Source organism: Mobula hypostoma, chromosome 19 (assembly GCF_963921235.1).
Source record: "Mobula hypostoma chromosome 19, sMobHyp1.1, whole genome shotgun sequence".
Lineage (NCBI taxonomy): Eukaryota > Metazoa > Chordata > Chondrichthyes > Myliobatiformes > Myliobatidae > Mobula > Mobula hypostoma.
In genome coordinates, this window is record NC_086115.1 from 40,195,636 (window position 1) to 40,219,400 (window position 23,765).

A 23,765-nucleotide genomic window follows, 5' to 3' on the forward strand; every position below is an offset into this window, starting at 1 on the left:
TGTGTCTTGTATTTTTTTATGCTGCATTGGATCTGGAATAACAATTATTTCTATCATTGATGGGTCAGGAGGACCTGAGTATTAAGGAAGGATGGAGCCAAGAGCTGGACAGGTGATTGGCAAAAGGGATATGAGAGGATCATGGGATAGGAGGCCCAGGGAGAAGGAAAAGTGGGGGGGGGGGACCCAGAGGATGGGCAAGGGGTATAGTCAGAGGGACAGAGGGAGAGAGAGAAAGAATGTGTGTAAATAAATAACGGATGGGGTACGAGGGGGAGGTGGGGCATCAGTGGAAGTTTGAGAAGTCAATGTTCATGCCATCAGGTTGGACGCTACCCAGACAGAATATAAGGTGGTGTTCCTCCAACCTGAGTGTGGCTTCATCTTTACAGTAGAGGAGGCTGTGGATAGACATATCAGAATGGGAATGGGATGTGGAATTAAAATGTGTGGCCACTGGGAGATCCTGCTTTCTCTGGCGGACAGAGTGTAGGTTTTGTTGAACCTAACTCCCAGTGGCCACACATTTTAACTAAGCTGGGTGGCAGTGTTAGCTGTGAGGAGGATGCTAAGAGGATGCAGGGTGACTTGGATAGGTTAGGTGAGTGGGCAAATTCATGGCAGATGCAATCTAATGTGGATAAATGTGAGGTTATCCACTTTGGTGGCAAGAACAGGAAAACAGATTATTATCTGAATGGTGGCCAATTAGGAAAAGGGGAGGTGCAACGAGACCTGGGTGTCATTGTACACCAGTCGTTGAAAGTGGGCATGCAGGTACAGCAGGTGGTGAAAAAGGCAAATGGTATGCTGGTATTCATAGCAAGAGGATTCGAGAACAGGAGTAGGGAGGTTCTACTGCAGTTGTACAAGGCCTTGGTGAGACCACACCTTGCCCATCCTCTGGGCTTTTCACCCCTCCCCCTTTTAGTGCCATCCTCTGGGCTCCCCCCCCCCACTTTTCTTTCTCCCTAGGCCTCCTGTCCCATGAACCTCTCATATCCTTTTTGCCAATCAACTGTCCAGCTCTTGGCTCCATCCCTCCCCCTCCTGTCTTCTCCTATCATTTCGGATCTCCCACTCCCAAATATCTTACTAGCTTAGCTCTTCCTTCAGTTAGTCCTGACGAAGGGGCTTGGCCCGAAACGTCGACTGTACCACTTCCTAGAGATGCTGCCTGGCCTGCTGTGTTCACCAGCAACTGTGATGTGTGTTCCTTATAGAAAGCAGTGGGATTTGAATGTATCACTGGCACTATAAGAGTATTATGCTAACTGCTACTCTACAGTGCCACTTGAATTAAGATGGGCCAATAGTTTGAGAAACCATGTTTCAGTTGTGACAAAATGTTGAAATCTTGTACCAACATGTCTTGCTAAAGTTCAGAACCACTTTGGAGGGTCACAACAATGAAAAAAAAATCCTTCATTGCCTGAATCTTAGTTTCCAAAGGTTGTCTTTCAGTATGCCAATTAATCTCAAAGCCCTTTCTGAGTGTGCTTAGATCCATTCTGATTGATGGTACTACCAAAAATATAGGAGGGAGAATTGCAGTCTTTTGTCAGAAAAATCTTTGATATTTATTTCTTTAAGAATAATTTAGGGCAATTGGCAACAATGACTTCTTTAAACAAGTAATCAGAATCAGGTTTAACGTCACTGACATATGTTGTGAAATTTGTTGTCTTTGCAGCAGCTGTACAATGCAATACATGATAAATATAGAGAACAAAACTTTAACTTATAAAATAAGTGTATGTATATTAAATAGTTAAATTAAATAAGTAGTGCAAAAACAGAAATAAAAAGTAGCGAGGTAGTGTTCATGGGTTCAATGTCCATTCAGAAATCGGATGGCAGAGGGGAAGAGGCTGTTCCTGTATCACTGAGTGTGTACCTTCAGGCTTCTGTACCTGCTTACTAATGGTAATAATGAGAAGGGGGCATGTGCTTGGCGGCGGGGGCTACATAACTATTCAGTTGCTAAGAGGAAGCAGACCAAATTCTTGGGAGACCAGCTGGGTGGGACAACACTCAACCTGGTTCTTCTTTTAACCATCAGGTTGTAACCAGGAGTGACGGATATTGTTAGTTTGTACCATCAGTTAAGAGTCAATCCTTTGCCCTCTCTTAATTCTCAGCATTGTCAACTAAAAACACAAATGCTGGTGTCCAGCATCAGAGCTCTACATCAACTGGGTGTCACTGACAATGAATGAAACGAGGACTGTGTACTTAAAATGGACAACCAAAGCATCTAAAAGATGTGTAGGAAAGTTGTAAGAACTGTACAACATTCATTGAAAGGACAGTTTGGATCCTGATAATGGGATGTGAACCCCAAATCAAAGTTCTCAGACAATGCTGAATTTTTTTCATAGTTTTTCTTTCCTGTCATTATCCTTAATTTTGAGTGGGTGGATTACACCAGTAAGTGAATCTTGCCACAACGTACCCTCCATTTTACTTGAGTGTGAGGTCATGTCTTTCAATTGACTTCTCTGATGCAGTGTCTGAGATTATGCCAATAATAGTAGGAAAATAACTCCTCTCAGTGTGTAATAAACTTGGAATTCATTTTTAGATGGTGAATCATTAAGAACATTCTAGGATGAGCAGATAGAGTATTTACATTATAAGCGAATTGGAGGCTATTGGGGAATGAAAATGGAATTGAGGTTAATGGTCAGATTTATTATAACTTTCCTGAATGACAGAAGAGACACCAGAGGCCATGTGTATTCCTGGCCCTACTTGTGTTTGAAAAGATCTGCACAAAATATCGTTCCTGATTCCTTTATTTCACCAAGGGAGTATTGTGATGCCGGAAGTGCGATCTACATTAACCCTTTGCTAGCTCTCAAATGCAAGCGATCTCATTGTGCTGCATTGGAGATGATGATTGAATTAGTGCTGTTTGGGTGTTTTAACAACATAGGGGCTTGAAAACTACAGCATGATTGTCCTCAAGAGTGTGGACTTTGGTGAGTGATGAGGCTTCAGTAAGGGAAGGGTGACATTGAGTAGAATCTCAGAGCTTTTCAACACTGGTTTTGGCTAAATAGTGTGAAGTCACTGTTCCTTGTCATCAATATATCAGAGGATTTTTCATTGGACCAGCACATCGGCGTCATCACAAAAAAGGCATGACGTACTTTCTTTGAAGCTTGTGTAGATTAGACATTTTACCAAAAACATTGACAAAATTCTATCAATGCACAGTGGAGAGTATCCAAACTGGTTGCATCATGGCCTGGTATGGTAACACTAATACATACCCAGGAATGGAACATGGTGGAAAAACTCCAAAGTCAATCACAGGCTAAGTCCTCTACACTACTGAGTACATGTACATGGAGTACTGCCACAAGTAGCATACATTATCAAGAGACGCTTTTCATCCAGCCCATGCCCTCTTCTTGGTACTACCACCAGGTAGGAGGTAGAGAAGCCTTTGGCCACACACCACCAGGTTCAGGAACAGTTATTGTGCTACAAGCATCACTCTCCTGAACCGGAGTGGATAACTTCTTTCACCACTACTCTGACTTACAGACTCACTTTCAAAGATTTCTTACAACTTATGTTCTTAGTATTATTTTTATATGCACAGTTCATCTTATTTTTTGCACATTGGTGTTTATTAGTCTTTATTCATCAATATTTTTCATAATCTATTTTTTACTTGTAAGAAAATGAATTTCAAGATAATATATGCTAACATAAATGTACTTCTGTATACAAAAAAAAACTTAATTTATCTTTAAACATTGGTGCCAGTCAGGTAGGTGCATAGTAAAATTTTTGACACTCATAGTTCATATTCAACCCGGGATCAGAGACCCACAGAGTCTGAGAACGCCACAGGCTCAGTCTGTTATTTTGAGTGTGAATGGCAATCAGCATAAGATGGGTATTTCTTCTGATTACTACAATTCATAAGACAAAGTGAAGTTAAAATCTTTAATTAGAGCAGTTGTTTTTTGGACTTGAATAAAATCTCTAGGATGAATAATATTCTGATTTACCTTCTTTGATGGAAAAATGGCAGAAAATAGGAGCTTAGCCTAAAGATAAACCTCTTCTACTTGTATTACATTTTAAATGATGGGACACTTTTATATTGAAAATCTGGTTACATGTGAGAATTCCCAAATGCCCTGGGTGACTGTGTCTCTACTCAGTTTAAGGAAATGCAATCTGGGAGGGAATGGGTGATCATCAGCTAGGGAAGGGAGACAGGAAAATCTCAGAGTGCTATTCATCGAGAATCTTTTTTCCTGCAAGGTGGGGGGTGGGGGGGGGAGTTGTATAATGAAAGCCAAAGCATAGGATATGCCATTATGTGTAATTCGACCTATCCCATTGCAGGAAGGATGTGGAAGCTTTGGAAAGGGTAGAGCATAGGTTTACCTGGAAGCTGCCTTGATTAGACAATATGGTGTGCAAGTCCAATCACGAACGAGAGAGAATCTGCAGATGCTGGAAATCCAAGCAACACCCACACAATGTTGGAGGAACTCAGCAGGTCAGACAGCACTGATGGAAAAGAACACAGCCTGAAACCCTTCATCAGGACTGGAGAAAAAAAATGTGAGTCAGAGTAAGAAAGGAAGGATGAAACTCAAGGTGATAGGTGAAACCAGGAGTGGGGCAAGGATGAAGTAAAGAGCTGGAAACTTGATTGATGAAAGAGTTACTGGGCTGGAGAAGGGGGAATCTGATAGGAGAGGACAAAAGGACTTGGAAGAACGAAAAAGGGGAGGAGATGGGCAGGTAAGGAGATAAGGTGAGAGGAAGAATAGGGAATGGTGAAGGGGCGGGGCATTACTGGAAGTTCAAGAAATTGATGTTCATGCCATCGGATTGGAGGCTACCTAGCCGGAACTTCAGGTGTTTCTTCTCCAAATTGAGTGTGGCTTCATTGCAGCAGTAGGGGAGGCCACGGACTAACATGTCAGCATAGTAATGGGAAGTGGCATTAAAATGGGTGGCCACTGGACGACCTCGCTTTTTCTGGTGCATGGAGCATAGGTGCTCGGTAAGGCTGTCTCCCAGTCCACATCGGGTCTCACCGATATACAGGACACCACGCTGGGAACACCTGGTACAGTAAATAACCCCAACAGATTCTCAGGAGAAGTGTCGCCTCACTGGGAAGGATTGTTCGAGGCCCTGAGTGGCAGTGAGGAAGGAGGTGTAGGGGCAGATGTAGCACCTGTTCCACTTGCAAGGATAAGTGCCAGGAGGGAGATCAGTGGGGAGGGATGAATGGACAAGGGAGTTGCATAGAGAGTGATCCATGCGGAAAGCAGAAAGATGGGCAGAGGGAAAGATGTGCTTGGTGATGGGATCCTGTTGGAGGTCGCGGAAGTTATGGAGAATTATATGCTGGGCGCGGAGGCTGGTGGGGTGGTAGGTGTGGACGGGAGGAACCCTATCCCTGGTGGGATGGCAGGAGGAAAGGGTGATGGCAGACGTGTGTGAAATAGAAGAGATGCAGTTGAGGGCGGGGTTGATGGTGGAGAAAGGGAAGCCCCTTTGAAGGAGGACATCTCCTTCGTTCAGGACATGAAAGCCTCATCCTGAGAGCAGATGCAACACAGATGGAGGAACTGAGAGAAGGGGATGGCATTTTTACAAGTAACAGGGTGAGAAGAGGTAACTATGAGAGTCCGTGGATTTGTTACAGACATCAGCAGATAACCTGTCTCCAGAGATAGTGACAGTGAGATTGAAAAAGGGGAGGGAGGTGTCAGACATGGGCCAGGTAAATTTGAGGGCAGGGTGGAAGTTGGAGGCAAAATTGATGAAATCGACGAGCTCTTCATGGGTGCAGGAAGCAGCACCAATGTAGTCATTGATGTAGCATAGGGAAAGTTGGGGAATTATACCAGTGTAGGTTTGGAACATAGACCGTTTCATGTAGCTGACAAAAAGGCATGGATAGCTGGGACCCATGCGAGTATAAGGAGGGGTTGGACAAGCTTGGTGTGTTTTCCCTGGAGTATCAAATTCTAAGAGGAAATCTGATGGATACTTATAAAATTATGAAAGGCATAGATGGGACAGTCTGTCAGAATCTTTCTCCCAAGATAGAAGTGCTAACTATAAGAGGACATGCACTAAAGGTGAGAGGTGGAAAGTTTAAAGGAAATGTACAGAAATGTTTTTTTTGTACAGAGAGTGGTTGGGCTGCTGGAGGAGTGGTGAAAGAAGAGATTTAGTTCAGAGTCATAGAAAAGTACAGCACAGAAACAAACCCTTTGGCCCATCTAGTCTATGCCAAACCACTTAAACCATCTACTTGCATCAGCCTGACCAGGATCATAGCCCTCCATACCCTTCCCTTCCATTTACTTTGGCAACTTTCAAGCCAAAGACATTGTGAGCCAAAAGGTCTGTTCCTGTGATGCACTCTTCTCTGTTTTATGTTCTTTAAAAGCAGTGAGATTATTGTACAATCTTACAATTTGTGAGTGACTGAAGATTTTGCCGATGCTGGAATCTGGTATGGGTTGAGCAGCATCTTTGGGAAATGGGGGTTCTGAAGAGAAAGTCTTGATGCACAGAATGTCAACAATTTCTTTCTCACGCATATGTTGCTTGATTGCTGAGTTCCTCCAGCAGAGGTTTTGGCTTTTTATAAAACATCATCGGAGGAAGGACACAATTGCACTGGGGTGCAGCGGAAATTGCCTATGATGGATTATTTCATCTATGAGGAGAGACTGGATTGGTAGAGTTTGTTTTCCTTGGAGAGACCAAGGTTGAGGGGGCATCTGAAGGGGCAGTTATGAAACCTCCACTGCTAAATTTGGCTGCATATTTCTGGCAGATGACACAGACATTAAACACTAATGTTAAAACACAAGTTTAATCTTGTAACAAAAAGAACAGAAATCTGACTCAGAACGCTAGGCCCTCGTGTTCAAACAGTTAACTTCAGGAAAGTGAATCCTGCATTTACAGCAGACACTCATTCAGGGATCTTTGCTGTTGATTGAAGTATTCCAATTACTGTTGATTGAATGCTTTCAAGGGGCAGATTTATTTCGGATACCTTCTGAGATAGATGAACATTTATTAATTTATTGCCATACAGAGTGAAATAGGCCATTCCATCCCTCTGAGCCATACTGCCCAGCAGTCTGACAATTTAATCCTAATAGGACAGGACAATTTACAGTGACCAATTAACCCACCAACCAGTACGTTTTTGGACAGTGTGAGGAAACTGGAGCACCCGGAGGAAATCCACGTTGTCACGAGGAGAACGTACAAACTCCTTACAGGCAGTGACGGAAATGAACCCGGGCCGCTGGCACCATAAAGCGTTGTGCAAATCACTAAACTTCCGTGCCGCCCCTCAGCAAATTTTAAAGAAAATTGCTGAACCAATGATGTTCAAAAATTGCATTTGAATGCTCTGAATGCCTGTCTTTTCAGGAATTTCAATATCTGTCATGTGTTCTTTTAGGTTTGGGGCATAATTAAAAAGTGCCATTTTCAGCATCACGATTAAATACTTACAGTTTGAATTCAAAGGCTTTTGTATCATCAAACATAACACCAGATCCCTGTAACTTGGTGTTCAAGTCATTTAAATGTGAAGGGAAATCTGCAAAAGACATCAATCTACAAATCCACATAATGCAACATGACTTGACAAAAACATTTTTCACTTGTCAAAACAGATGAATTTCATCAAAACACTCAACAAATTGTTTAAAGACGGACTCCTATGAAGCCAATGAATACTGTTGTTGTCATATGAGGGGCATTGGTGGCAGACCCAAATGCAAGACACAGACACTGAAGAACTAAGAACGGGACTGGGTGTGTCAAGAAAGCAAGGGAAGTGTGGAAGAAAGGGCGCTGGACATGACACAGGCCCTGGACAAGGCTAGGATACAGGGCCTGGTCTAGGACTGACTAGGAAAGCGGGACCTGGACAAGGAATTAGGAACATGGACAAGGACTCCAAGCCAGAGACTGGACAGGGACCCAGAACCTGGGTCTTGACCCAGGCTCGGACTCTGGATCTAGGCAAGGACAAGACGTGGCAAGGCAACAGGACTGGACGTAGCAGCAGGACGTGGCAGCAGGACGCAGGTCTCCTGGGCAGGACACGGGACCAGAACTGTACGAGGACATGAAGCTAAGACTTGGACTTGGGAGACTGGAACACAGAGCCTTGGTAATCTTGGGAGACAGGAACGCAGAACACAGAGCCTTGGTCTTCAGAGACAAGAACATGAAACACAGAGCCAGGACCCCTCCTTGGAAACAGGACATAGGGCCAGGACTCATACACAGAATGCTGAACACAACAAGACAGTTCCCAACACAAGGCAGCGGTAAATGGCCGGACCTACCTAGCAAAGGCGTGGACACAGAGACAGTTCCCAACTCAAGGTAGCGGCAAATGGCCAGACCTACCTAGCAAAGGCGTGGACACAGAGACAGTTCCAAACAATGAAAGACAGTTCCTTATCTAGGCACAGCAAGGCTCTGGTCTTGTACCAGTTGTAGAACTTGACAAGGTGCAAGCAAGGCTTCAGGAGGAAGGTGAAGGGAAGGGAACAGTCCAGCAAATGAAACTGAACCCAGGAGTTATTTATGTAGCCAGACCAAACCAAAATCAGAATCATGTGCCTCAATTAAGGCACACAACAGAACAAGGGAAAACCAGAAAACCTGGAATACGGATCGATGGACTGGACCGTGAACTGGAATGTGGACTTCACGGTCCGGACCATGACAGTTGTACATAAGTAGTCTTGTATACACTGAATTCACCTTACTTAGTAAATTCTGAAATTGGCTTTTTTTTTCAAAACACGTCAATGAAATAAAATTTAATTGCCTTGGTTACAACTTTCATCACGCCAAGTTCCTTAAGGCTAGCTTTTGCACACAGCGTTTGTGCACATCACACACAGCCTCTCATGGTCCCAGAACACACTCCACACAGTCAGGAAAACTCACCAAGTCTCAGCTGACCAAGCATCCTGACAAGCTGCACCTCTGCTTGGCATGGAAACTCCACTGTAGTAGACCAGGAGACTTTACAATGGATAGTCAAAACTGCCCAGTGCATTACCAGCACGAGCCTACACACCATCAAAAAGACATATTTACAGAATGGTGCTGGAAAAGGGGCAGAAGCATCATGAAGGATATCGCCACCCTGTTCATGGACCGTTTGCCCCACTCTTCTCAGGGAAGAGGCTCTGTAGAATGCACGATAGGACTACCAGACTCAAAAACAGTTACTTTCCCCAAGCAGTAAGGTTGATCAACACCTCTATCCACTAACTCCACCAGTACTCATATTTTTTTCCTGGCAGGCACCTTATATACAGCCCAGTGTCACTTTATGGTCATACAATCAATATATATAAGCTATCTTATATATTTTTATTTATTGTGTTTTAAAATTATTATTGTTGTTTATTTTGTGTGTTTTTTGTGTTGCATTGGATCCGGAGTAGCAATTAACAAATCCTGCCTCTTTGCCAATCAAGCTGGGTGCACCATTAGTTGTCATGGAAACTATTTTTGAAACTTAATTTGTCGACCAGACAATTCTTTTACTACTGCCTTACATACGTTTACACTCAGTGGCCATTTTATTATGTGATTCCTGTACCTAATAAAGTAGCTTCTGAGTGTATGTCCGCAGTCTTCTATCTCTGTAGCCCATCCACTTTGAGGTTTGATGTGTTATGCATTCAAGGATGTTCTTCTGCCCACCACTGTTGTAATATATGATTATTTGAGTTACTGTCGCCTTCCTGTCAGCTTGAACCAGTCTGACCATTCTTCTCTGATCTCTCTCATTAACAAGGCATTTTTACGCTCAGAACTGTGGGTCACTGGATATATTGTTTTTTTGCACCATTCTCTGTAAGTTCTAGAGACTGTTATGTGTGAAAATCCCAGGAGATCAGCAATTTCTGAGATAATCAAACCACCCCACCTGGCACCTACAATCATTCCATGGTCAGTCAATTGGATCACATTTCTTCCCCATTCTAATACTTGGTCTGAACAACAACTGAGCCTCTTGACCATGTCTGCATGCTTTAATGCACTGAATTGCTGCCACATGATTGGATGATTTAATATATGCATTAATGCACAGATGTACCTAATGAAGTGGCCGCTGAGTGTATTTCAACTCTTGGGTTTGGTATTTCATCAAAATCGAACAATAATGATTAGTCCAGCCGATGGTGTAACATCAAAAGTTCTCATCAAGACAAACGGAAATAAATTTAAATGAACCTTTTGTTATCTGTTCTCCTATGTTTGATCCCATCATTAATATTCCATGTTTCCACACTATATGTTAATGATCTGGATGACAGAATTGATGGCTTTGTGGCTAAGTCTGTGGATGATATGACGATAGTAAAAGGGCAGGTGGTGTTGAGGAAGCAGTTAGTCTGCAGAAGGATTTGGACAGATGGAATACAGTGGAGAGAAGCATATGGTCATGCACTTTGATAGAAGGAATAAAGATACAGTCTATTTTCTAAATGGGGAGTGAATTCAGAAATCAGAGGTGCAAAGGGACTTGAGAGTCCTTGTGCAGGATTCCCTAAAGCTTAACTTTCAGGTTGAGTCAATGGTAAGGAAGGCAAATGCAATGTTAGCATTCATGTTTTCTTTCTCGATGGGCTGCAATCAACATGAGAGGTTGTTCGTTGGTTATGCAGCCTGAGGTTTGAGAAGAGCTCGGATGCTTTTCAACTCTTTTTTTGGCAGGCTGCAATCAGAACAAGCGGTCATTTGCCACTGACAGCGCAAGGTTTAGAAAGAGCTCAGATGCTTCTCGGCTGTTTTTTGGTGAGCTGCCGTCAGTGCAAGACGTCGTTCGTTAGTGACACAGTGCAAGGTTTAAAAAGGGCTCAGGTGCTTTTAGGCTCTTTCTCAGCACGCTGCAATCAGCACAGAACCAATAAAGAAGGAGGTGTAAGCTGAGCTACTGTGGTTAGGGTGGGGCAATGTTAGACTGATCTGGCTTTGGCTCAACAGGCTTGGGCAAACACAGACAGAGGTTCTAAGTAAGTTGCTAATAAGGTTTTATGTGTGTTACTATCTAGAAAGTACACTGAGAATGTGTCCAGCAGTAGTGATGTGCTTTTTGTGTGAGATTTGGGAACTCTGGGAGACCTCCAGTCTCATTGATAACTACATTTGTACAAAGTGCATTGAGCTGCAGCTCCTTAGAGACCATGTTAAAGAACTGGAGCTGTAGCTTGATGACTTCTGGCTCAAATAGGAAAATAAGGAGGTGGTAGATTGGAGTTACAGTGAGGTAGTCACCCTGAATTGCAGGAGGCAGGTACCTGGGTGACTGTCAGGAGAGGGAAAAGGAATAGGCAGCCAGTGCAGCGTATCTCTGTGGTCATTCACCTCAATAATAAATATACTGCTTTGGATACTGTTGAAGCAGGGCAACCTACCAGGGGCTCCAGCAACTGGGTCTCTTCCACTGGGTCTGGCTCTGTGGCTCAGAAGGAATGGGGGGAGAAGAATAGGGCAGTAGTGAGAGGGCATTCCATAATTAGAGAAGCAGAAAGCAAATTCTGTGAACGTGAGATAGACACCTGAATGGTATGTTGCCTTCTAAAGGGGAAGGGTGAACCATCGGAAGTTGTGGTATACAGGTGTATGGGTATCAACAACACAGGTAGGAAAAGGGAAGTGGTCCTGAAGAGAGAATATGGGGAGTTAGACAGAAAGTTGCAAAGCAGGATGTCCAGGGTAGTAACCTCTGGATTGCTGCCTGTGCCACATACCAGTGAGGGTAAGAATAGGATGACCTGGCTAATGAATGCATGGCTGAAGAATTGGTGCAGGGGTAGGGTTTAATTTTTCTGGATCATTGGGATCTCTTCTGGAGAAGGTATGACCTGTACAAAAAGGATGTAACACCTGCACCTGAGGGGGACTATTATCCTTTTGGGCATGTTTGCTGGAGCTGTTGAGGAGGGATTAAACTAATTTGGCAGGGGATGGGAACCTGAGTGATAGGGTTGAGGCTGGGGCAGTAGGGATTCAACTGGACGCAGTATTTAGTGAGACTGCGAGGAAGGACAGGCAGACGATAGGGCAGAATTGCAGTCAGTGGGATGAGTTGAAGTGTAATAGGAGGGCAAAATCAAAAATGGGGATGAGTACTGGACTGAAAGTTTTATATTTGAGTGCACACAACATATGGAATATGTTGATCTTGCAGAGAATTAGAGATTGGTAGGTATGATGTTGTGGCATCTCTGAGTCATGGCTGAAGGAAGATCATAGTTTGGAGCTTAACACCCAAGGATACACATTGTATCTTGAGGATTGGTATGTAGGCAGAGGAGGTGGGGTGGCTCTGTTGGTAAAAAATAAAGTCAAATGCTTAGAAAGAGGTGACAGCGGATTGGAAGATGTAGAATCCTTGTGTATAGAGTTAAGAAACTGCAAGGGTAAAAAGATCCTGATGGGTGTTATATACAGGCTTCCGGACAGTAGCAAGGATGTGGGCTACAACTTACAATGAGAAATAGAAAAGGCATGTAAAAAGGGCAATGTTGTGATGATCATGGGGGATCGCAATATGTGGGAGGATTGAAAAAACTCAAAAGGGAATTTGCAGAATGCCAACAAGATTTTTTTTAGAGTCGTCGTCGTGGCTGTCCCTCGAGGTCGAAGATGATGGTCTTCATTCTGTTGATCTACTTATGGGCTCTCAAGTGGCTTATGAGTCCCATAAGTAGATCAACAGAATGAAGACCGTCATCCTCGACATTGAGGGATAGCCACGACAACGATGCTAAAAAAAATCTCATAGGCATTCTACAAATTCCCTTTTGATTTTTCCAATCTTCCCACATATTGTGGCTGTGTCCACTAGGAAATCAGCTATTCTGATTGGGTTTTATGTAATGAACCATATTTGCTTAGAGAGCTTAGGATAAAGGAACCCTTAGGAGACAGTGATCGTAGTATCATAGAATTCACCTTGCAGTTTGAGAAGAAGCTAAAATCAGATGTATCAGTATTCCAGTGGAGGAAAGGGAATTACAGAGGCATGAAAGAGGAGCTGGCCAAAGTTGATTGGAAGGGGACACTGCAGGGAAACAATGGAGCAGCAATGACTGGTGTTTCTGGGGGCAATTGGGAAGGTGCATGAAAGATACACCCCAAAGATGACCAAGTATTCTGATAGGAGGATGAGGCAACTATGGCGGACATTGGAAGTCAAAGACAGCACAAAAGCTAAAGAGAATGATGAGGATTCGGAGTACTTGGAGGCACAGGATAAAATTGGCCAATATCAGCATGATTTTCTGAAGGGGAAATTCTGTTGATAAATCTCACTGAAATCTATTGAATATTGAAAGGCCTAGATAGAGTGAATGTAGAGAAGATGTTTTTTAGTATAGTGCGGGAGTGTAGGACCAGAGGGCACAACCTTAGAATAGAGGGCTGCCTATGTAGAATAGAGACCAGGAGGAATTTCTTTAGCCTGAGGATGATGAACCTGTGGAATTCAATGCCACAGATGGCTTTGGAAGCCAAGTGAGTGGGTGTATTTAAAAGGGAGGTTGAAAGGTTATTAATTAGTAAGGCTGTCAAAGGTTACGGGGAGAAGGCAGTAGAATGGGTTGAGTGGGTTAATAAATCAGCCATGATGGAATGGCGGAGCAGATTTGATGCGCCGAATGGCTCAATCCCGTTCCGATGTCTTATGTTTTTTTAATATATGTAATTTAATAAAGCCACCCCTTACTGCCATCCTCCCTTTCTCTCCCTGCTCTGTAAACAGGATGCTGCAATTGGCTGCTATTTCGAAGGTGACGGTGCGGAGGTTTTAACATATTACAGCTCGCTACAGGAACACGGCGCCACAAGTCTTGCGATCACTGTTCCCGCTGCAGCACATTACCGACCCTGCAGTAATGCAATTGCTCATAATGAGGGTGTTAATCTACTTCAGCACTACCAATTCCAAAAAAAGTGCATTTACATCTCTGAAAACCAGGGCAGAAAAAAAACCCTTAAAATAATCGGTGCTTTGCCAATTGAATCTGAACAAACAGGTTCAGATAATAAGACTGATAGAAATAAATTGTAATAAAAATTAAAATAACGGTTAATCTCTTTATAACTCTCTCAGTAATATGAATACACACTTTTTAAAAATTCTGAAGAACATATCAAATCACTCCACAAGAAACCAGCCTTCCTTCTGAATTTCAGTGTGGGAAACGGTCCCGAAATTAGGAATGCAGCGTTACAATGTTCTAAATCACTACATTCAACGTAAACTCTCGACCAGTTCTGAAAAGCCTTGCGGTTTGCAGATCTCACTCTCTCCAAGACAACAGCGTTGATTGCCGTGCACTAATCCACCGCCAGTCTGTACAGTTGACTAACATCTAGCAAAAGTTACAAATGGAGTTTAAGCCTTTGAAGATTACACCATTTAGCGCTGCATTGTATTAACTAATGTTATGTAAAGCTTTATCGTAAATAGGGCATGACTCAGAGATCTCACAGCCTTGATCGACTGCCAGTTCTGTCAGCTGTTAACGCTGCCTTTGAAGAAGTCTCCACGAGCACCGCTGGAGTTTTGAGAGTCTGTCCTCAAGCCCGAGAAACCAGCAGAGAGAAAAATATAATCATTGCGAATAGGTGTGAAACTTCGAGAGACAGTAATTGAATCAACAGGAATTAGATGCAATCATCAATGGACTGCTCCTCCTGTTGTGTACGTTTGGTTGGAACAGCTATGCCTAAGATGATTTAAGACCCCTATAATTAGACTTGTGTAAACTGAAAAAAATACGATTATGAAACTGTTGACAAATGGAAGCAATTAATTTTCTTTTCAAAAATATATTTTACTTGCAAAATATGCATTCAAATGTCACCTTAGGCAATATCATCACACTTGCTTGAATATTACATTGGATCAGCATGATATCTATTTTCTTATGCTTTTTTGCAACATAGAATGAAGCCATTCAGAGTATCTGTTCTATATTGGTTCTCAGAGCAATCCCATTAATCCCATGCTCCCATTTATTTCCCTGTAACCTCTTCCATTCCTTATGCCCATGGATACTCTTACCCATGGATACAAAATGCTGGAGGAACTCAGCAAGTCAGGCAGCATCTTTGGAGGGAAATGAACAGTTGTTTTGGACCGAATGCATTTGTCAGGACAGGAAAGGAAGGGGTAAAATACTACAATAAAAGGGTGGGAGGAAGGTGCAGGACACAATATGGTAAATTATACTTGAGTGGGGAAGTAGACAGCAACATCAAAGGCACAGAGCATCAGATACAAAACATACATAACAAAAACAAATTACACACAGGTTTTACGAGAAAGAACATAAATTATAGCAAAAGAAAAGCCAATTGTGAAAAAGGCATAATAGTACAGTATTGCTATACTGAGGTAGTGGTTAGAGTTGTGAGGCCAGTGCTGGAAAACTAAGCACTAAGCACCTACAAAAAGGACATGGAAGCACTAGAGGCAGTCCAAAGAGATGCCTGGATGAAAGGGTCATCCTATTGAGTGAGGGAAGCTAGATGATTAGGGTCTTTATCTTTTGGAGTTCAGAAGAATGTAGGATGACCTTGTATAAGATATTAAGGGTCTTGATGGGGTAGATATTAAGGGTACAGATCTGTACAGCACATCAACAGGCCCACCATGTCTGCGCCAACCCTGGTGCCAAGCTAAAGAATCCATCTGCCTTCTCCTGGTCTGCATCTCAATTCCCTGCCTATTCATGTGTCTGTTAAAATGCCTCTTAAACATTACTATCATTTCTACTTCTACCACCTGCTTTGACAGCATATTATAGGCATCTCCCTCTCTGTGTAAAATAAAATTGCCTCACAAATCCCCTTTGAAATTTTTTCCTCCCACCTTCAATTTATGCCCTCTAATATTTGATATTTCCACCCTGAGAAAAACTCTATCTACCCTTTCTATGCCTCTAATAATTTTATATACTTTTCTCAGCCTCTGATGCTACAGACAAAATAATCTAATCTCTCCTTGGAAAACTGGTACACCCTAATCCAGGCCAAGTCCTGGTGAGACTCTTCTGCATCCTCCACAAAGCCTTCAGATATTTACTGAATTGCACACAACTCCCTAGAAGTGGCCTAAACAAAAGTTTTATATAGCCACAGCATGTCTTCCCAACTTTGATACTCAATGCCCCAATCAATGAAGGCATGCTTGCCATATGCTTTCTTCACTATATGATATATTTGTGTTACAACTTTTAGGAAACTATGGACTTGCACACAAATATCTCTCTACTCATCATTGCTATTTACTGCATACTTCCCTCTGGCATTTGACTTCCCAAAAAATGTTGCTTCATATTTATCTGGATTAAGTTCTATTTGCCATTTCTCTGGCCAAATTTCTAACTCTATGTCTGACTGTATTCTTTGACACCCTCACTATCCACAACTTCACCAATTTCTGTATTAACTACAAAGACCACTTACATTTTCAACAAGATCAGATATTTCCTGAACTGTACATAAACAGAGGTCCTAGTTCACAGATCTCCAATCAGAGAAACACTCGTCCACCACTACCCTCTGTCTTCTTATGACCAAGCCAAATTTGTATCCAATTTACAAACTCAATGTGGATCCCATGTGACTTAATCTTCAGCTCCAGCACACCCTGAGGGACCTTGTCAAATACTATAGTCCAAGTAGACAACATTGCATGTTCACAAAATGCTGAGATGTTTCACTACTAGAAGAGTGATGAACAAGGGAATATCGTTTCAAAATTAGGAACCAGTCATTTAAAACTGTGTGCACAGATGTTTCCTTTCCTACAGGGTAGTTAATCTCTGGTATTATTTGTCCCTGAGCATATGAAGGCCAAATTATTAGATACCTTAAATATGATGAGAGATAAATGTTAGAAAGATTGAGGAACTGAGAAACTTGTGTAGACAAATTGAGATCAGACATAAACATATTAACTGGCCAGCTGGCTAAGCAATCTGCTGGCCTACACTTGCTCCTGTTTTCTCGTGTACCTGTGTGTCCCTTCTCCAATGAGTCTCTGCACAGGCTGCACCAAGCTTTAGTGTGCTCTCCTGGATGTACCTGGATCTTGGAAGTTTTCATTTTGCAACAGTAAACTGTGGACAGCGCTTTGTGTTGAAAGACAAATTTCAGACAGACTCAAAACTGATCTTTCAGCAACAGTTAGCACTCGTCTCAGCATGAGTTCCTGAGAGTAGCCTGCGGAACATCGAGAGCTGTGCAATGCAACCTCAGTAAAATCATTACATATCTTTCCAGATCTTATTGGCAAATGCACATTCCAGAAGGAAATGCTGATCTTAATTTTACTAAAGCCACTTTGGAGGTGGTGTGCGGTGATGCTCAGACTTTAGCTGTACATGAAGGACCTGACAACGAGGGCCATTCTCACCACCCACGCAAGATCATTGTGCTTGTTTTAAAGTTCAGGTGATGAAATATTCTGCTCAATAACTCTGATGGCCTAAATTAGTTATGAGCGGAGTACTGCATGTTCTCTGTATTTTATATATTGTTGTTTTTCCTCTCTGCGCCTTGTGGCGCATTGGGTGGTAATCTTGCTGTTTCTTTAGCATTTGTCTGTTTTTCACAAGGCCGACGTGCTAGCTTGATGCTCAACCCAACTCAGATGGAAAGCATGCCAGGAGCTGGCCAAATTTAAACCGGGACTATTTGCCTTGAAGCCTGGTGCAGATACCACTGCACCACAGGCCAGCATTTCATATATAAACATTATTTTTATTTGCAAAGTCTGTCTCCTTTTGCAGATTGGTTTATTTATGTATAGTTTTTCACAAATTCTATTGTATTTCTTTATTTTCATGTCAATTCCTGCAAGAAAATGAATCACATTGTAGTATATGGTGACATATACAGTGTTACGTACTTTGTCAATAAGTTTACTTTCACTTGCATGGGGAGCCATCGAAGAAGATCCACTGTCACCTTTTCCCCCAGCCTATGAGGACATTCCAGGCAGACAATGTTTCATCAGTTATGATCAGAAGAGTTCTTCCATACAGATTTTTCCATGAATGACATTTGTTATGACATGATCCAACTGAATTGAAAGTCCCATGGCAATGGAACATTCCTACACAGCACTGAGGACAGAGAGAACCACACTAAAGTGAACTTGATGTTTGCATACCCAGGATCTATGCACACCATGAGACAGCCACTCACACAGTCATTAGTATGAGAGCCATCCCATCATCATCACCCCCCATTGTCCTTGAAGATTTTTACTTCATATTTCTGCAGACAAAATTCACTTCTGTATTCTAAATGAAATGGAAAATGGCTCAGGTGACTGCAACAGCTTGATGGTGAATTTCAACCACATCTGCTCCATCAGCTGGACAGAATAAATGCCGAATGACAACAGGAAGGGCCATAGAGATCAGGTCTATCCAGTGGTGCTGCTCCTGACCATGGTTTACTTACCACATACAAATTCCCCGTTACTTTTAATCGAACAAACATCAACATCAAAGTTTGTTTTCTCAAGATTAAACGTAGCAAGAAGAAAAAATTGTATCATCGCACTGAAGCAAAGACAACCTTTCAGCACTAAAGGAGAGTCTAAGTGTTAACAATCACTCCCTTAGAAGCTCACAGATCCTAGGATTATCTTTGAATGTTTTACCTCAAAGTACACCCAGAAGCAGAGATCCCATTCTGTAGGCAATACTTCCCAATTCTAGGGGTTCTACCGTGTTTGTTGTATGACAGTTCAGCATATCACCCTATTTTAAAACATTTCATTCACACAAAGTATATAGTTGTTCTCACTGATAACAAATTGAGTTAATATACTTTATTTCATATTTATTCCCAAACATTTAAAACAATGCCAAATACAGGCGATTAACCTTTATTTCAGAACAATGTTAATTTATAATGCATGCATTTCAGTGATATACATCGTTCAAACACAATGTGTGACTGATAACTGCAGAGACTGCACTGTCAGAGCAGTAAAGCCTTGTGATACCTATTCTGCTTATTAGCTCATGCATATACTTGTAGAATAAATGGACGGATCTGATCTGAGGGTGGGAAACAGATGACTATACTGAATGAATATATTGGAGGGTAGCCAAGTTTAGCTGTTGGGTTTCTACTGAATCCCATCTGCAAGTGGCTCCTTAATAACCAGCCAATAAATGAAGGGGTGCAAGGGTTACCCACAGTTTTAGAAGGGTGCAAGCCAGTGGGCATCACTGCTCAGAAATTACCATGGCAGTTCTGGGGTGTGCAATGGGAGAGATGTAGAAAAGAGCATCCAAGAGAACAAGTCCTGGGCTTCCTAGTGGAACCTGGAAATGGACTTCCATAAGTTGCCTATATTATCAGACTTATTTCTTGTTTGGTTCACCTGGCTGGTCAGCTGTGACTGATAGCCTACTCAGGAAATCATTAAAATTCTGTTGACTTTGCATGTATGCCACTTAACCTTAATTTACATTTGTATATTTGAGCTAGATTTCAGAGTCTGGCATTTTCACTTCTCTATTCCAATCATGCTGATTAAGAGAGATAAAATTGCCTTCATATATTCAAGTAATTCTTTCAGGTAGTTCCAACAGCTGAAAGCTACAAATTTGTTAAAATATGTACCATTTTATGTTGAAATAAAAGTAATTTCTAAACACTGATATACATATTACTGCTCTCTGCAATACCATTAATGCTACCTTTTTTTTTACAAAAAACAGCATTAACAATTGAAATAAGCCAATGAATATCTAAAGAATTACCTTGCTTGTAAAGTGCAATAAAATCAATTCAAATATACTAACAGTACTGTTTGTGTTACTGCCACATTATGTCACCAGTTATCTTTTCATTTATTCTTCTGGATCCATTAACTCTTCAACAGGGAAAAGATCTTCAGCCTACACAGTCCTCCATGGCTTCACTAATCTTTATGCTGAGTTAGACTTTTGATGATATTTTACAGACAAATACTGTAACACAGCAGTGTTTCATTATCTATTGTGCTGCACTTAATGACTGCCCTGTAACTGGGCATAGCGGGGAGGCACAAAGATGAGAAGATCTGTGGATGCTGAAAATCCAAGCAACACACACAAAATGCTGAAAGAACTCAGAAGGTCAGGCAGCATCCATGGAAAAGAGTAAATAGGCAATGTTTTTGGTTGAGACCCTTCATCAGGACAGACAATTTTATTAAGATGATGTCAGTGTTTTTTGTTACAGGCATTGATTTTATACATATAAATTAAATGCAACTATCCTGCAGGGATTTGACCCACAACACAGACAATTCCTTTCCCGCTATAGATGCTGCTTGACCTGCCAAGTCCCTCTAACAGATTATTTGTTGCTCCAAATTCCAGCATCTGCCCCAGATATTTCAGTCTCTTGTGCATTGTCCAGTAAATTGCACTTCTTTTCCTGTAGAAATCAATCTGTTTTTATTGGAAGAAGCTGCTGTAGTTTATGTGCCCTCTACACTACATAATCTCTCTGAGTAAAATTTGCTTTAGTCTACTCTACAACATACATTTTAAAATACTGTTGACTGGTGTCAATAAATATTTTGCATTAAGTACAGAGGGAGTTGATGATTAACTTGGCAATTGAAGGTTGAAGACAGAGTACAAATATTGCTTGAGGGAGAACCGGTCAGAATGATTTTGTGTTCTTTTCTCTGACACTTTTATTCCTCAGGCCCTTGGTTTACAAAGGGAGCTGAGAGGATGCAGGATGAGGGTTGTTGCGGTTGGTCTACTGACAAGAATATGCCAAGGATGCTGGCAAACGATTAATGTCAGCTCTCACAAAATCAAAATGGGCACAACACCAAGCACAGGGTACATCTGTCCCTGGCCTCAGATGGTAGTCAATTTCTCACACCCAATGTTGGAAGTTCACGCTCCTCACTCAGGGCTTCCACAGTCCACATCAATAATGAGGAGTAGGAGAGAGGGTAGCAGAGAGCCAGTCATACCTCCTACTCACCCTTCTGGCATCCAGTACTTCATGAAACACCCACTCAGTTTGAGCTCTTGTTGCCTGCGATATGTTGCCATATACAGGCCCAAGTTTATCCAACAAGTGGAATGCATGGGACATTCACTCTCAAACCAAATTTGTATTTATCTTCCCAGACCCCTCACTTATTTCTTGTGCTTATAGTACCTTTTCTCTTTCAGGTATCTCATCCAAATCCAGGAATCTCAAAGTTGTAGCTAGTGGTGAAGGTGTACAGGCAAGCTTTATGAAAATGGGCTACATGCCCATTAATGGAAAGGCAAATCAGGGACACACAAAAAGACTTCAGTATTCTGCCTGACCCAACCTCCATCTTTGTCTATTTTCTTTCTTTTTGCTTTGTGTTAATCCACTTTAAATTGTCCAATATCACACTCCATGTTCATGCGCCTTTCCAAAAATGGTGCCATGACAATTGGATGCTTTGACTGTTCAGTGATTTTATTTAGAAGTGCAGTTTCGTACCATGTGTGGAGACTTTATGACTGTTTTGCTTTCCAATCTCTCAGCAGGGAGCTCTAAAGAGTGTCGAGAAGCATACAGGTTTCTTTACTATTCGGCAAAGACAGCACAGAATGTTTTATGAAATATTTTCAAGTATTATACCGTCAAATTATGTTGATTGCAACGTTTCATGATTTTGTAGTAAATAAATTGTGAAATTTTAGGCTCAAATTCAAAACATCCAAAATATACATCACCTAATTCACAAAGTATGTAGTAAACAAATTACAACCTTGTTTTTACATATTTTCTTATAACATAGGAGGGCATTTGGCACATCGAATCTATGCCAACTTTCTCATCCATATTATTTCCCTGCAGTCTTTTCTCTCTCACACATCCATCAAATGCCCCATGATTTTCTTTTGATCCCCCAAATCTGGGCAATTTGCAGAAGCCAGATTGGTTGTGGTAAACTAAACCCATGCAGTCACAGGGAAAACATGCATTTTGAACTCATTTGAGTATAACTAAATAGCTTCAGTTGGTGACAGAAAAATTAATGTTAGATTCCTACATTAATTCTAAAATCAGTGAAGTTACCTGGATTATGTAAGGTAAGTGTATTAAATGAAAAATTGAGTCCCAGGGAATTGACATCAGGAAAGTATTTGTTGGATTTAACTTGTTTGGTGTCAATTGTTTCCCACTAATTCTAAAGAGTAACTTCAAAAATATTGTAGCTCTCTGACATTTTAAATTGTTCATACAAATCAATTACTTTTGTCAAATATAAAAGAACTCTCAAAAGGAGCAACTGTTTTTTTTTAAAGAATAAATTAGTCTATTTTACTAATAACACAAGTAAATGTAATATTCAGAAGGACACCAATCAGTCATCTCCCGAATCAAGTAAGTACCTTGATGGTCTAACATCACTGAAATGTTGCTTTCATTTTGCGTAGTGTGTCTTGAATCTTTCGTGAGTGCCTTTCAGTTGATGATTTGTAGAAATTATTCTTATTTTCCGCAGCAAGAACATGAATGTCTGCTTCACTGAAATGAGATATTTGCTGTCTCAGATGAGTTTGGAGCTCCAGGTCAGGAGTGAATGTGTAGGATTTTTCTTGAAAGGCTTGAATCTGACTAACCACCTTCGCTATTTTCCTTTTAAAAATACAAGAATAAAGTGTGCATAATTATCAGAATTTCTTGTCCCATTTGCAGAAAAATAATGCAACACTGGTTCAAAAAAAATATAAAACCTTTAATATTACTAATGAAGTCACAATGCCCAAATGTCAATGTCAAGGTGACATTGTTTATAGAGTCTTCAAGTCACAGAGCAAATAAGCAAGGATACAGGCCCTTCTGCCCAACCAGTCCATGCTGACCACTTTCCAGTGTTGGCTCATATCCCCCTAGACCCTACCTCTCCATGTATCTATTTAAGTACTTCTTAAATTGTGTTATTGTATCTGTCTTCAAAAACTTCGACTGGAAGCTTATTCCATATATTTACCACCCTCTACGTGAAAAAAGTTTTCCCTCAGGTCTTTTTTAGGTTTTCCTTACTCAATCTAAACCATGCCTCTAGTTTTTGACTTTTCTAATGTAGCGAAATGATTGCTACCATCCACCATATGCATGCTTCTCATAATTTTAAATACTTCTGCGAGGTTGCTCCTCATTCTCCTATGTTCCAAGGAATAAAGACTTTGCCTGGCCAACCTCTCATTATAGTTCAGGCCCTTTAGTCCTGGCAACATCCTTGTAAATCTCTGTACTCTTTACAGTTTACCCACATCTTTCCTATTACAGGGTGACCAAAGCTGTACACAGTATTCCAAGTGTGGCCTCATCAACGACTTATACAACTGCAACAAAATGTCCCATCTTCTGTACGCAATGCTGTGACTGATGAAGGTCACTGTGCCAAGTGTCTTTCTAACCACCTTTATCTACCTCTGACTTTGTTTTAATAAACTATGCACTTGTTTTCCTAGGTGATTTGTTCCATTACCTTCCCTAGTGCTCCACCGTCTATAGTATAAATCCTACACATGCTGGTTTGGCTTTCCAAAATGCATCACCTCACACTTGGTGTCTCCTTGGTCAAGATGCCCCGTAAGGTACATTGACCATTTTCAGTAGCAACAACAGCTCCTAATTTAATGTCAACCAAAACTTACTGA

General features: G+C 41.5%; 1 protein-coding gene across 2 annotated transcripts in view; it reads right to left on the bottom strand.

Moving 5' to 3' along the window:
• Positions 1–18,946: 18,946 nt before the first annotated feature.
• Positions 18,947–23,765, bottom strand: part of LOC134358989 (kinase non-catalytic C-lobe domain-containing protein 1) — a 151,231-nt gene continuing 146,412 nt past the window's right edge. For both annotated transcript variants that reach the window (XM_063071751.1, XM_063071752.1), the window contains one exon: positions 18,947–22,737. In XM_063071751.1, the coding sequence (XP_062927821.1) occupies positions 22,506–22,737 (232 nt within the window). In that variant the 3' untranslated portion in view covers positions 18,947–22,505. The remainder of the gene's footprint in view (positions 22,738–23,765) is intronic.